Genomic DNA, 16,099 nt, shown 5'->3' with positions numbered 1-16,099 from the left:
TGGTAGCATATGGATCGCAGCAATTAAAGACTCACGAGTGGAACTACCCTACCCATGACTTAGAACTTGCGGTCGTCGTCTTTGCATTAAAGAGTTGGCGTCACTATCTTTACGGTGAGAGGTTCAAAGTTTTTTCCGATCATAAGAGTCTAAAATACTTGTTCTCTCAAAAGGAGCTTAACTTGCGACAACGCCGTTGGATGGAACACTTAGAGGACTACGACTTTGAGTTGCAATATCATCCGGGTAAGGCAAACGTGGTAGCGGATGCATTGAGTAGAAAGTCGACACACCTTGCGAGTTTAGCCATCCACGAGTGGAAAATGATGAACAACTTAGGTTCGTATGCGCTACATTTTGAAGACTTCTGTGATGGAGTCACTTTGTGCAACTTGACCATTCAATCAACTTTGTCGATTCGGGTAATTGAGGCTCAACGGCAAGATGAAGAAGCGGGAGAATTTCGTACCAAGTTTCTTAGTGAAAATGCCCGAGAGGGGTGGATGATACACACCGATCAAGGTTTACGATACCAAGGAAAATTGTTCGTACCCATTTCGTGTCGGGAGGAAATTTTGAGGGAATTTCACCACTCACCGTTAGCCGTGCATCCGAGAGGGACGAAAATGTACCATGACTTGCGTAGACAGTTTTGGTGGCCGAAAATGAAGAGAGATGTTCTTATCTTCGTGTCTAAATACCTTACGTGCCAACAGGTAAAAGCCCAGCATCAACGACCCGCGGGGGGGTTGCAACCATTGCCAGTGGTCGAATGGAAGTGGGAGAACGTGACAATGGATTTCGTTACAGATTTACCGCGGTCGCCGAGGGGGCACGATGCCATTTGGGTGATAGTCGATCGATTGACCAAGTCAGCGCATTTCTTACCAATTCAAGTTACGGATTCAATTGAGACACTTAGTCGTTTATATATCCGTGAGATTATCCGTCTTCATGGGATACCCGTTTCTATCATGTCGGATCGAGATCCAAGGTTTACCGCGCGCTTTTGGCAGAGCCTACAGGCCGCACTTGGCACCAACTTATTGTTTAGCACCGCGTATCACCCTCAAACAGATGGGCAATCCGAGAGAACGATCCAAATTCTGGAAGATATGCTTCGAGCTTGCGTTATGGACTTTCGGGGTAGTTGGGAAGATCTCCTACCCTTAGTCGAATTCGCATAAAATAATAGTTATCAATCTAGTATCGAGATGGCACTATATGAAGCCTTGTATGGGAGACCATGCCGATCACCCGTTTGTTGGACCGAGTTGGGTGAGGCTATGCTGGTCGGGCCGGAATTGATCCAAGAAACTTCCGAGAACCTGAAAGCGATTCGTCAACGCCTTCTTGAAGCACAAAGGAGAACTACCGAGCAAGTTAAATTGATTCGCCAACAGTTGATAACCGCACAAAGTAGGCAAAAGAGCTACGCAGATCGTCGTTGCCGACCATTATCATTTGAAGTGGGGAATCACGTGTTTCTAAAGGTGTCACCCCGTCGGGGACTATCTCATTTTGGGCAAAGGGGTAAGCTTTCACCGCATTATATCGGGTCGTTTGATATTATCGAGAAGATTGGCGAAGTTGCGTATCGGTTGGCCTTACCACCAAGATTATCAAATGTTCAAGATGTATTCCACGTGTCGATGTTACGAAAGTATGAGCCGGATCCGTCAGACGTTCTAGAGTGGGCCGAGTTAGAGTTAGAAGCCGATGCATCTTACGAGGAGGAGCCGATATGTATCCAAGATTTGCGCGAGCAAGTTTTGAGGGGTAAAACCATTCCGTTAGTGCGAGTCTTATGGAGTCATCTCGGGAAAGAAGAGTCGACGTGGGAAAGGGAAGACGAAGTGAGAGAGAAGTATCCGCATTTGTTTCCAAGTTAGTCAATGTGAGTCGAGAAATTTCAACCTTATGATCGTTAGTTTATTGTTTGGTAATATGTATTGTTGCATGAGCATGATAACTTGATGCATGATTTTGGTTGGCTTGCGTTGTAAATTTCGGGACGAAATTTCTTTAAGGAGGATAGATTGTAGAGACCCGAATAATTTTTAATTTTTGAAATGTTAATTAAATGCCCAATCGAGAAAATATGGATTAGTTGGTGGATATTTGGATTGAGGACTACAATGAAGGAATAGAGAATTGAGGGAGTGTGGTGTAATAAAAAGATACATGACTATATATAGGGGTGTGTGAGGAGTAGGAGAACATTTTTTATCTCCATTCTCTCTCTCATCCGTTCTCCCTCTCTCTCCACTGGCTATCTCTCTCTCCTTTCCTCTCACTCAAAACTCCACTCAATCTCGCAAAATCTTCAAGAATCAACCTCCCTCAAACCTTCCATTCGCGTTCTTAAGCTCGGAGATCCGTGGGTCAAGCTTGAATCGAAGTTTCGGAGTTCGAAAGGTTAGGGCTCGTTCAAAAACGCTTGAATCTCGGCTATTGTTGCGAGGTAGGGACTTCTTTACCTCTTCTATGTGTTTATGTGTTGATTTGGTGTAGATTCATGCCTTGGGTTGTTGGATTTTGGTTATTGAGCATGCCTTGAAAATCTGCTGAAATCACTACCCGAAGCCCCGTGGTATCGATACGGATTATGTGGCGTATCGATACAGTAAGCTTATCTTTTTGGACAGTTAATGTTGTATCGATACGGATTATGCGCGTATCGATACCAGGAGCTTAACTCCAGTTTTGCTCCTATTGCTTCTCCGTCGATTGTTTTGACCCCCAATCACTTCTAAATCTTTTTGGACACCTCCTAACCTATCTTAATCTTGTCTAATTGACTTCATTTGACTTCTCCATGCTATCCTTGTTCCGATGGTCTTCCGTTAGTAAGAATCGAATAAAAAATTATGTAGTTAAGACATTGTTAGAGTGTATTCTATAAATTATTGGTACTTGTGATTGTTTATGGTGCATTTGTGAGGACGTAGGCATATTGTATGATGTTTTACCTAAAAATGGATCATGTGAGAGTCTTAGCTTGCGTATTGTATGAGAAAATAGTTGATCGGGTTAGAAATTGGTTTAGGCAGTCTCGTAACGCAAGGGGTGGTAATACGGAGATTTAGAGGGGTTTCGTAACGCAAGGGGTGGTAATACGGTAACCCGAGTCGTTAGGGATCACCGTGACGCACGGGATGGTAACACGGTAATCCTTGTGGCGTTGTACGGTAACGCAATGGGTGGAAATACAAATGGTGGGAGTTGGGTTAGCGAGTCGAGTTGGGATTATCTAAGTCGTTTGTGTCACACGACTTACACACTTAAACTGGATAGAAGTTCATTTACAAGTCGATTGATTACTATATAAATTCAAGCTGAGTTTTCTTATTCTTCTTCGTTTGCACTTATCAACATGTTTGCATTTAGCATTGGTAAAGACTTTCCTACTGAGCTAGCATAACTCAACAAAATCCTTCTTTTCAGGTTCTAATGTTGGGTAATAGACTGCATGCAATGGTGTGCTTGGACATGAAAATTTTTTTTGGAAGCTAATTTCATTTAGTTACTTATTCATCTTTGTAATAAACTTACTTTTGGCCAAAGATGGCTTTGTAACTAATTTACTCGTGAACTATCTTTTGACTAAAGTTTGTAACATCCTGACTATATCGTATTGTATCTAAGTTAATTTTGGGCCGTATTGCCAAGGTTGTATTTCTTAAATCATGGGGACTTGTTTGTAAATTAAACAGGTGGAAAACTCTTTTGGGTATTATATACGATGCGCGAGGTTCTTTTATTAAAATATATTACTTATTTATGTTAAAAATCAAGGACGTGACAAAAACTAACAAATGCGATTTTTTTTGAATAAAGACAAAAAAAAAAAAAAAAGAAGAGGTTATTGTGCGACTTTTCAATCCAAATCAACCCATATTATACATGTACACTTGATTACCATGTTCATTAAAATGGTCATATTACTGCTATACATTAAAATGACACACTATTACCAAACTATCCCGATTGACCGAAAAAAATCTATCTTTCTTTTCATTGATTTTTTTTCATCTAAAAGAATGTGGCTTGATGGAACATGTTCGATCATGCTATAGTTGTGTGAAAATCAGTAAACCAATATATTAACTAATCGATTACGATAAATTGGACCCAATTTTGCAGTGCCTGGATGTGGCATTAACTAATCTTTTTTTATGCCCCATTTGGAGCCCTTAAACAATGGGAAAAATTATTCATTAGCGGAACCAACCCTTTAAAAAAAAAGACAAAAACAACCACGTTAGTCATGAAAGGCACAAGTAGCAAGTCGTAGGAAATTTCGTAAACTTTAAATAATTTTACGTATCTGTTTTACATGTTTCGTGAATTGTTGTTCTGGTTTTCCTTCTCCAAATCGATGAATTGAAAGACAAAACCCTAGCTGTTAATTGGAAAAAAAATGAAATAGAAGCGAAAACTGTACAATAAACATCTATAGAGTCTCATTCAATGGAGAGAGAGAGACTTTGAGTATTGACCTTGATTGGAAAATGACTAGCTCTGAAGAAAACCCAAATCCATTCCTTCTCGGCCTACATGTCAAACACCCCACAAACCGTCCGTGCATTTTTTGTTGGGTAATGTTCATGATCCATTGGGCATTTAAGTTGACCCAATTGAAACCCAATTAATAAATGGGTTAGATGGGTTTGAACCCATTCTAACTCAACTAATAAATGGGTTTAGTTGAGTCTATTTTTTAAGGATGATGCTAAGGTGTCCCTGGTTAGTTTGGAGACACTGTAACTTTTGGCATAACTGACCATTAAAAGCATAACAATAACCAGTGATATGCATAACCAAAACCTTACAGAGGCATAACCCTCAAAATCCCCAGAAATTTTGGGGGTTATGCCTTTGTAAGGTTTTGGTTATACACATCACTGATTTTTGTTATGCTTTTAATGATCGATTATGTCAAAAGTTACGGTGTCCCCAAACGGCGGGCGGACACCGTAGCATTTTCCATATTTTTTAATAGGTGGATTTGAATTTCTTAGTAGGTTTGGGTTCAATTTGCCACCCCTAGGCATAACCAAAAACCAAGCAAGGCATAACCCAAAATCAACCAAGGCATAACCAACCAAGTTATGCCTTGTTATGGTTCTGATTATGCTTGTAATGATTTGGGTTATGCTTGTAATAGTTTTGATTATGCTCATAATGGCTTTGTTATGCCAAAAATTACGGTATCTCCAAAATGGGTGGAGTCACTGAAGTCATTCCAATAACTTTGCTTCTAAAACATAAAAACAAATTTTGTTTCAGAAACGATAATGCTAGGGATAAAGAAAACTTACCTCAAAAGTGCCTCGAAAAGAGCAACTAGTGATTGCAATTCACTTTGATATGTGAGACCCGATCATCAAAGTGAATCTCAACCATTGAATGTTTTTTTTTAGATACTTTTGGGGTAAATTTTCTTTATACCTAACATTACTTAAAATTTCAAATCTTGAGATCATTGAAGGTTTATCCGATCATTGATTTCAAGACTCCAAAATTAATCGAGATACGTGCAAGCTAATCTAGACATCCATTTATTTTGAGCTACTTTCATTGTTTCATTGCAAGAATGAATGTTATTTTATATCAAAACAAATCGCCTTTTTGTTTCCGAAAACAATTTCACAAATAATATTCTTTATTATAGCAACCAAACAATTAGGATACTTCAAACTGAAGATCGGTCCAATGTCCATTCACCTATTTTAAGGGAAGAACCCAGTTGACAATTCATACTTATTCTGAGTATAAGCTAATCAAGGCAGTTAAAACTCATATCCAAAATGGTTTTGAAGAGACCAAACTTTTTCGAACTGCGAGTGCTTACTTAAGCCAAATGGGTGATTGTTGTAGAAATCACAGTGCTGTGTTCAAAATCGCACAAGCAGCTAATTCGGTGTTATTGCTCCAAAGAACAACAATACACAATTGGATTTATATGGCAAGCACTAGAGGGGAAGAGAGACCAGAATTTCAATCGTTACAGAGAAACTATTGCTCAAGATTTCACATTTTCACATTGACTACTTGTATACTATAGCTAAAACGCCAACAAAGTGATTGGAGTAAAAGCAGATTTGGTGTCCAGAATATGTCAATACCTATCTCCGGAACTACTTGCGGATGACAATCTGTCAAATGAAACCAAATGCATGTCGTGAATACAAAATCAGGCACTTAAAAAAAATCTTGTACAATGGCTCTGAGATGCTCTCTTGTCTACACAAATGCACATGGGTTAGCGCCAGTGCAAGAGAGAGAGAGAGAGAGAGAGAGTACCTTCATACGACAAGAAGTTGCTACTTTAACAAAAACTGTGTGGAGCTATTTGCACATCAGCTCGGCAGCAAATTTCTGCACTTTCCTGATGTTTTTGTAAGTGAAGGAAAACATATAACTGTAGTATTATGTCACAATTGCCGAAGAAAGCACAATGTAACTCTGAAGACAATTTGGAAGGATATTTTCTCATCATAAATGGGATGGTTGAGCATCAACAACTTATTGTTGTTGACGATAGCGCGAACTAATATTTCTTTTGCCTCCTCATGCTTCTTTTTCAGCATGTTACAAATCTGCAGACAGAGACGGATTGAATGAACAAATGACAAGAAGAAAAATAGGGGTAAGTCCACCTTGCTGTATAGATTGAATATAGTAACAAGATGAAATTGGCACAGGAAACCTGATAACCGAACTCCTCTAAAGTAGAATCACAAGAGACAATAGGGAATGCATATTGGGAAACGTTGATGAATAATGAGTAAAGATGACGACCAAAATGTGTTGCTTTCCATTAGAACTCAACTGACTGGAAACTACAAGCAAAGCTATATGAAACTATATACGTCCATCAGCATTGCTCTGCTACTATGTAAAGGAACAATCACAGCAATGCCATAAAGTTTACAGTTTGTATATGATCGTCTCTGGATTACAGCTTCAGGTCCTTGACAATGCCTATGTGTAATGCATATATATTTTATTTTACTCCTATAATAAAAGAAATAGAATCGATATATTTCTATCTTATCCTATATTCATAGGAGGAAAATATGACTCAAAATTTGGTTTTCCTACGGGATTGAGTCTCGCACATTTTGAATCTTGTGGCTTGTTTCAGTTTTTTCCATATAAAGAACAATTTAAAGTCATTTTATACAATATGATTTTAAGCGGCAACACAACATTCTAAGGGTATGCATGTGAACACCCTAAGTTTCCCCACACGCCCAAATTAATAGTTGTATTTCATGTTAGACTTTGTTTGAATACCCTGCCAAAAAGCTGTGAACGCCCAGCAGCCCAAAATCTGCCACATATCAACCCAATTTGAACACCCAATAGCCTAATTACTTCCATGGTCACACAGGAAAATTACGAAAAATGGCAACAACGGGGGGAGGGTAAAAACATGGGGGGTTTTGTCTTTTGCAATTTTCTTGTTTTTTGGCTTTAGTTTAATGGATAAAATTTTGTTTTTGGATTATCTGTTGATAGAATTAGTTGAGTGTACATAAGTACTTTTATGAATACCCTCGTATAAGTTTCTGGCGCTGCCACTGAGTTTACATTGCCAAAGATGCCTTTCTAAATCACTAAACAGAAAATGAAGTCCATACTTACATCTTCAAGCTCCTTTGTATATGCATCAGCCTTTTCAACATTGACATCATTTTCCAGTACCAAAGGAATTTCAAGTTCTGCCATGTTCACCTCCTCAGGAGTGTCGGGTGTAGAGGTTTGAGGATCATTCAAATCATTATAGGGTCTACCATCAGTCGGGTTCTTATTTCCACAAACCTAGACAAAAAGAAGGAAAAAAAGTAACGTCAGCTAAAAGCTTCACTGAATATCCTACTTCAGTCCTTTCGATGTTCAATAAATCCGCAATTAGCCATCTTATCTAAAGCATCGAAAAGTAACATAAAAAAAAAAGAAGAAAAAAAAGAAGAGCAATATCCATCTGGAAGCTACCTCTTTGTCAACGACTATATCTGAACGTTCACCATTTCTGTGGTTCCAGAGAAAAAAACAATTGGAAAGAAATTAAATAGCCTGGAAATTTAAGTTGAACAGATAAATAGTGAACAGTAGGACAGAACCTGGTTTCAGTTGCTGAGGGTGAGAGACGTTTTGATGGATTTAAGGAAAGCATATCAGCATTTAGTCCCTGGAAATTTCAATGTTCCTTAGTACAGTACCAAACAAGTAGCATTTGATATATAGGTGTCATATGGCTACAAAGGAGTCTTCACATGGGAAAGAACCCAAAAGTTATAGAAGACGATATTGAAAAAGTGAAAAGAACCTCAAATGCTTTCCGCTTCAGATGTGGGGTTGGTAGTGTTTGCTTCTCTGTGCGAACAGAAAGAGCCATCTTAGACACTGTGCTTCCTTCTTGTTCTCCATTTCTCACTGTGTTTCTCAAGGGTTTTATTTCTTTCTCCAATGTAGATTTGGATGGATGAGGTTTTGCTCCTATAGTTCTACCATAGAACACAAGGTTTTTGGAAGGTCAGTTTAAATATCGCCGTAATTAAAGGATATCAAAACTGAATCATAAATCAACCAAGTACCTAGATATTTTCAAGCTAGAGAGATCAAGTATACTTCTACCAGCTTTCGGAGAACAAAGTTTTCTCCTTTCATCACCCACGTCATTTGGGTTCTTAGCAGGTACAATGCTTGAAGATGGCAGTCTGGAATTTACGCAGCTCTGTGTGGTTGATTTGTTTGTCTGCTCCAATGAGCTCGATGGATTCAGACAAGAGCTGCAGGGAAATAGGATTTCTGTAGTACCTTTCACTAGAAAGCAACAGTAACAAAACCTCATTGCTAATAGTAGATGTAATTAGTTCTTGGCAGATCATTTGATCAAAAAAACTTCAGACTAAAATAGCCACGTTCACAAATAGATTAACGTATTCAGGCCAGAATGACAATATGAGGTAAAAAGATGTACAGAGACGGATAAGAAAACATGCTGATTAGCTAGGAAATGAAAACAAGAAATGCTAAGGAAAAACTGTCACAGAACAGCAGAAGAATTGCAGAATGAAAAGAAGTGTTCCACTTCCAATTCTTATATCCGAAGCAATTGATTCCCAGAATCAAACTAGAGAAAAAATGGAAGTTGAGAATCTCCCAAATCCAATCTTCGACAATGAAATACTAATCCTGTCTAGGGTCTGATACTCTGATCCCATTTCAGGAGAGGAGAATTTCAACAGTCAGGCTTATAAATAACTCGTGTGCATTAGACATTCCAAGTAAAGAAGCTTACCTAAGGTCGGTAAGACTTTCTTTTTTCTTTCTACTTTCCTGAACAGTTTCAACTTTCATTGCTCCTGGAATACATGTTCTTGAAGAAACAAACAACTTGGTTCCATTTAGCGCACCACTGGCATTGTAATGCTCACTGTCCCACAACATTGGAAAAGAAAAGAGTATCAATTCACTCCTCGTACTGGTGGAGGACTTCCACGACCAAATCCAATTGTGGAGCAAAGGAAAAAAACCTCGAACACAAACTAGAGGAGAATGCGAATTTGAGGAGAAAAAAGTCTTGTGTGTCGTAGAATGCAAATCCAACAAGATAAAAGCCTCACCCAACACTCTTGAGACCTTTAGCATTGCTCCTGCTTCCTGGATGAACAGCTTCACCTATGTTTATTTCTCCAGAATGTGGCCTTGAAAGTCCTAGCAAGTTGCTCCCACTTTGTGCATGTCTAGCATGAACGCCATCTCTGTTGAAAATCATGAGGAATATCTTGTCAATTAATAGCTTCTTTGAGTTTTTTCATAATTCCTATGAAAAACATGCTCACCTTCCTTCATCCATAGAACCTTGTTTCCCATAGCCAATTCTTTTGCCACCCAACATGGTCGGTTTTTCCTGAGATGATGGTGTCTGTTGTGATGGAGATTCAGTTTCATCTGATTTCTTGAAATACTTTGACTGAGAAATACCAGTTTGTTTTTCCTTCATCTGACTCAATTTACGAAGTAAGCCTCCACTGCATGAAATCAACAATTTAGAGGTCATGGCCTTTATCAAAGTTTATCCACACAGTTTACAACCATGGTATGGGGAAAAAAAATGGAAAAACCACGGGCTCATCAAGTCCCATCTAAAAGGTAATTAGAGCAGTAAATCGTTTCATATTTCAAATATTACTTAAGGTTCTGCAGTTAGTAATGGTGCCTCTGTGTAATATTCGGTACCCCAAAAACTCTAACGTACACTGTGCACAAACTTTAATAAAACCATCATAATTCGTCACCAATCACCTTAGTTCATTCCAGATAATTATCGTAGAGAATACAAAGTTGTAGATGTCTGACCTGCTCAATGTGCCCAATCGAAGCTTTCCATTTGCATTTTGAGCATCTCTACTGGGACTTGTGTCATGAATTGCTTCCAGAGAGATACTTATAGAGGGAGTATTGTCCAAATAGGAAGCATCTTGAGCTGGCTCAGGACCATCTGCATAGCCTACTGCTATATTACTATCACTCCCAAACTTGTTCCTTTCACCATCGTTGCTCGATGATCTTGCAATAGGTTGTGTGGGAGAGTTCTCCATTGCTGGATTCTCACCATTAACCCCAAAGCCGCATACTGATTCAAAAATGTCATTTCGATCTCCACCTGCTTTGCTGTGCACTTTTGTGGCCTGAGAACAAACTTCAACCTGTATTTCTGGAGCACTATGTTGAGTTGACTCCTTCACTGAAACATACTGTATGGTAAGATCCTGCATGGTTTCCTGAGCACGTGGTTCTGGAGAAGTTATCTTCTCTTGTTGGTGACTTTCTTGGTTTTTCTCCTGTGCAACTGTGGTAGTTGTCTTCTCTTGAAAAATTCTTGTTTCCACCAATGCAGCCTTAATTGGAAGAGTTGCAGATTTCAAAGGGCCATCATCATTTCTTTCAGGATTGGAGGGAGAATTCTTCTTTATGGGATCCAGATCTCCAAAACCACCGGCACCAACTGGAGACTCAATCTTTGTAGCAGTTGCACCCGCTAATACTGGAAGCTCTGGGGTTAGGCCAACTTCTGACTCGCTAATACCATCAGTTGGGTCAGTTCCAGAACCTTGACACTTACTGCTACTTGACACTTCTTTTCTGTTTACATTGTTAGATTGTGTTCCTTGTTTCATTAAGCTTGAATCAAAACTGAAACTATCCAACCTGACTCCAAGACAAAATGCAAAATGTGTAGTCAGTAATTGTACATTGTAGATACCAAGACTGTCAAGAGGTCAACAAAAAGATGTAATTTCTGTTCTATATGATGACATAATGAAGAAAACCAAATCAGCTATGGAACATCTTACAAACTTACTCGTTAAAATCAAATGGGAAGGAGAAGCGGTCTTGTTTAATCTGATGATTCTGACCATCAGATTCGTTAGATCTTTCCTTGGATTTTCCAGCTTTTTTGGGTGGGGAAGATATGTCGAGGTCAGATATGTCTACTTTGAATGATGATATCTTGTCCAGGTCACCATCAAGAGCGAAGTCCACATCCCTGCACAGAATATTGCAGTATTGCCCCATGAGGACCATTGTCACGAAATAGTAATTATTAGAGCTGCTGGCTGCAAGAAAAACCCTTGATCTGCCTCGAAACATAAACAGTATTGCACCATCAGTATAACATCATATATGTATAGAAATCCAAACCCCAGTACATCAATATAATTTATTAATCCCTATTAGTTCCTTGATAGCGAGGCAAAAACATCATTTCTTTATGCATAGTATATACAGAAACAGATACAAAAATAGAACTGAATTGCAGTGAATCGTATGGAACCATAGTGACTTGAAAATCAAAATACACAATCCACTTGAATCCCGATTCTACAGCACGATTCGATTCGAGTCGGTTGAAACTCACATGGAATCATAAATCGCACGACTCTAACCATGCAGATAAGATAACAAATCACTTTTCCATTCGATGTTTTGTACCACATTAAAAACGTAAATTCCAGGTTCTGCTGTTCTTACAGTTTGTCGAAGTTGAAAGCCTTTTTCTTGCCTTTACCAACAGGCCCAAAGTCAAAATCCATAGCATCACCATCTGCCACAGACATTGTCTTCCAGGAGCTAAGAAAGTCCTTCCCAAAGTCCATATCTGCTACAAGTAATATGAATAAACTCTTACTATGAAAGTCTTCTTCTGGAAAATGACATGGACTGAAACGTTCAGTGCAACTGCAGTACAAAAGAAAGGGGCTGCCGTGAAGATACTCTTCCGAAAATAAAATTTATGGTAAGTATCGCACTCGTGGCTCATTTTTTTGGTGTTTTCTATTTTTTCGACATATTATACTCTCCTTGTCAAGAGTCCTTTGAGGCTCTATCTGTACCATGGTTCTAGAAATTGCAACTACCTTGACATTTTGCAGTGGCCCAGAAAGGCTGAGATCTTCATGCCCTTACTTCTCACTTTTTTCCAAAATGTCAAGGAATAGAAGGATTTGGCAAGCATACCTAGCAAGGAATCTTTGTCTTTCGAATTGACAGGTGAAGAAGCTTGTTTCTGAGATTCAGTCATCAGAGCATATAGATTGATCTGGTGCTTCAGTTCTGCAAAAATCAGAAAGACACATCTGGTTGGTGCTGAAAAAGTCTATAGTACATTAAAACCAAGAATGTACAGTACAATCATGCAGGCATAACAAAAGAAAGAATAACCGAGCAGTTTCTGATAGCTGCAGTAAAATACTACTTTTATGTTTTTGCTGAAGGGAACGATGACTAAAATTGACTCTAAACTGCCCTTCAGATTCGTCGACGTGCAAGTTGGGGTTGCACATGAAGGAGGGTGTTGGATAGTTTGATATACATTGTCAGACCCATTTCCTAACAACTCAAGCGGTGGGGACCATAGGGAACTCAACAAAGTGAAGATGTCGAGGGAGGGGTAGCGCCTATTATAGCAGGTGATACATTGGCTTCAAAATCAAAGGAGATAATATATTACGCAGATGCAAACTTTCAAGGAGCTTTGCAAAGCAGATTTTGTATGTTCTGGGGCTAAATCAGCAATAACTACAGAAGTTGGGACAAGTAAACAAGCAGCCACAAGCTATTAAAGGCCAAAGCTACATGGCAGCCCAGTTTATCACTTCACATTTCAGCGAATTTGGCGGTACATCAGTGGTTCAACTTCGGAGCTTATTATTGTTCGACTGTTTTTCCCACTTGCGGTTGCATAATTGTCCTTCGACAGAGATGCGACATATGTATTCAGTTTTGTTTTGCCAGCTGGTCCGGTGGAAGGGAAAAACAAAAGCTACAAGTAATTTAAGCATATCGGACCCACTTAGCTTCATCAAGCAGCTTCTATGCCAAATAACCAGTTTATCACTTCTCATTTTCAGTCAATTTGTCAATACTGTTTTTCCCATTCAGTTTGCATCATTTTCCTTTCACATATATGTGGCATGTCTATTCAGTTTTGTCTCTCAGCTGCTCAATGGAAGGGAGGAAAACAAAAGCTCCAAGTAAATTAAGCCTATCTGAACTACTTAGCTTCATCGAGCACGCAGCTTCCATGCAAAGAAATTATTTCTATTACTGCTAAACGAAGACTAATAAATGGTCAATGCAAAGACTTCTGGATGAATAATTCACATGAATCCAAATTAAGACAGACTGGACCTGACTGCAAAATACGACAGAATCTATAATGAAACAAAGTGATGAATATTCAGCAATATTACAAAAATAGCCACCCAACTTGACATATCCACGGCATCCTCAATAAAACCAACAGGATATTGGATTATTATACAGATCAAATTGATTTCACCAGAACTAATATAAGGAGTAACATGAACAATTAGAGGGGATGGAACACGAAAATCAACAACTGATCAAAATATCAAAATCCAAGGCTTACACTCAATGAATTCAATAGACATCACAATGTCCAAAACTTACTGAAATTTACGGAAGAACTCTAGATCACTTGTTCTGCAACGGTTACACTTGCAACCAAAGCACATTTAATGGCTAAATGCCTCAAACAGAACACGTTAGAAATGACATATAAAAATTGTGTGCTGATACAGCAGGTAAACATAGAAATGCGAATGAGCTAAATTCCACTTAAAGTAGATCAAATTCAACAATTTAACACAAACACACACACACACACAGAGAGGGGGAGAGAGAGAGGATCAAATTCAACCTTTGCTCAAAGTATCTAGTGTAGTTACCAAATCGAAGGCTTACAGTCTGTGAAAAGAATTAGATATCTCGTCGTTAGAATCTCTAACTGAATTTTATGAATCAACTCTAGGTCACTTGTTCGAAAACCATTACCCTGTTTGGTGCAACCAAGCACATTTCATAGCTACAAAAAGAAAGATCAGAAAGAAATTCCATTCACACGTATCAGGTACACAGACAAAAGTCTACGAATTAATTACACCGAAACTAGATGGAATGAAGAAAATTCATCACTCACACACACACAGAGAGAGAGAGAGAGAGAGAGAGAGAGAGAGAGATCTTCAGTTGAAAAAAATCAGCAACAGGTCGAATCAGTGATTACTTGTACTCCAAACGTCATAACAACATCAATTAGAAATTGCGTGCATTTATAGAAGGTGAACCTAGAACGTGCATGAGCTACATTACTATCAATTCTCGGTCAGAAGACGAAGCATAAGAAATTCAAAACCCTAGGCTTCCGAAAATCTGTTAACTACAGATATTTTTCGGTCGATGTGGAGATACGTAGGGGATATACACAAACATACAGATACATTTACAAACAGCCTACACACACACACACACTGAGAGAGAGAGAGAGAGTGAGAGAGAGATGCCTGGATGCGATGTTGCGAGGTGAGAGATCGATGATCGCTCGCTGACGAGGATGTAGAGCAACTCTGTTGGAGTCTCGCTCAGAAATGGCGGTGTTTGAAAATGGGTTTTGGATGAGGTCTGTATTTATAGCTGTTGGAAGGTGAAACAGTAAAGATTGCCGTACAGCAAAAAGCTGTACAGCAGCGTGTACAGATGGGTTTTGCGCCCGTCTCGGGTCTTGCAAAGATGATCGGAGCCGCTCATTTTGTTCAGAACATATTGTTTACGGTCTCTGTAAAAAATCATCTCAATCCGATATCGGTAAAGCCGCTCATTTTGTTCAAAACATATTGTTTACGGTCTCTGTAAAAAATCATCTCAATCCGATATCGGTAAAAGCGTTTACAATCATCCAACTTTGCTTGCGGGACCCGAGATGGGCGCAAAACCCATCTGTACACGCTATTGTACAACTTTTTGCTGTACCATTAGCAGCTCTGGGTGAAAGGGCGGGGAATTTGTGAAGAGAATGCAACCCAGAAGCGTGCGAGTGGAAAAATAGAAAGTCTACACACATACAATCTGAGATTTCATTGTGGGGCTCATCACGGGTCCCGCACAAATCATCCGAGCCGTTCATTAAATGTAAAATATTTTTTTAAGTGTCTCTATAAAAAAAATCTCAATCTGATACATATAGGTGTTCAATCCAATCATATAACTTTTCATTATTCGAAAATCTGAATGAAAAGTTAGATGGTTGGATGAAGCATCTATAGGTATCGGATTGAGCTTATTTTTTACGGAGACCCTTGAAAAAATGTTTTACATTTAATGAACGGCTCGGATGATTTGTGTGGAACCTGTAGTGGGCCCCACAACAAAATCTGTGCACAGATTGTGGTGTGTATAGCAGGATTGGTGGAAAAATTGGCCGCTCCTGCTTGCCGCCACAAATTTTTTAAGAGTACAACTAGCGTTTGTGCCCGTTTAATACACGGGGCCACTGTTACGTGGTACCCCAAATTTATTTTCCAACGCACATATCTTTCGGTGCATAAAATGAAACCAATGCTAGCTTGCATTGACACAGACCGGAAAAAATATTAAACTATTTCTTTATCATTTAGCGTTGTGCCCGTTCGATTCACGAGACACAAAAATTAATAATTTGTGCAGGCCTGATACTTTGTAGTAAGGACCACATAAACGTGTAATGGATAGATAAGTT

The 16,099-nt window shown here is 39.0% G+C and overlaps 2 protein-coding genes across 2 annotated transcripts; one reads left to right on the top strand and one right to left on the bottom strand.

The window, feature by feature from the left end:
- The first annotated feature begins 1,214 nt into the window (after positions 1-1,214).
- On the top strand, positions 1,215-1,892 carry LOC131317323 (uncharacterized). Its single transcript, XM_058346880.1, has one exon. The coding sequence runs from the start codon at positions 1,215-1,217 to the stop codon at positions 1,890-1,892; it is 678 nt and encodes a 225-aa protein (XP_058202863.1).
- Positions 1,893-5,897: 4,005 nt separating this feature from the next.
- LOC131317322 (uncharacterized protein At4g18490) lies at positions 5,898-14,060 on the bottom strand. The gene is made up of 19 exons (XM_058346879.1): positions 14,006-14,060; positions 13,788-13,924; positions 13,714-13,736; positions 12,896-13,004; positions 12,541-12,679; positions 12,055-12,181; positions 11,384-11,569; positions 10,378-11,229; positions 9,861-10,049; positions 9,642-9,779; positions 9,317-9,451; positions 8,610-8,804; positions 8,342-8,519; positions 8,136-8,203; positions 8,008-8,044; positions 7,657-7,833; positions 6,495-6,605; positions 6,310-6,399; positions 5,898-6,161 (listed from the first exon to the last, which is right to left on the bottom strand). The coding sequence occupies exons 1-18, from the start codon at positions 14,058-14,060 to the stop codon at positions 6,355-6,357; spliced, it is 2,901 nt and encodes a 966-aa protein (XP_058202862.1). The 3' UTR covers positions 5,898-6,161; positions 6,310-6,354.
- Between the last annotated feature and the right edge of the window lie 2,039 nt (positions 14,061-16,099).

Source organism: Rhododendron vialii, chromosome 2a (genome assembly GCF_030253575.1).
Source record: "Rhododendron vialii isolate Sample 1 chromosome 2a, ASM3025357v1".
Classification (NCBI taxonomy): Eukaryota; Viridiplantae; Streptophyta; class Magnoliopsida; order Ericales; family Ericaceae; genus Rhododendron; species Rhododendron vialii.
This window is presented reverse-complemented; position numbering and strand designations above follow the sequence as displayed.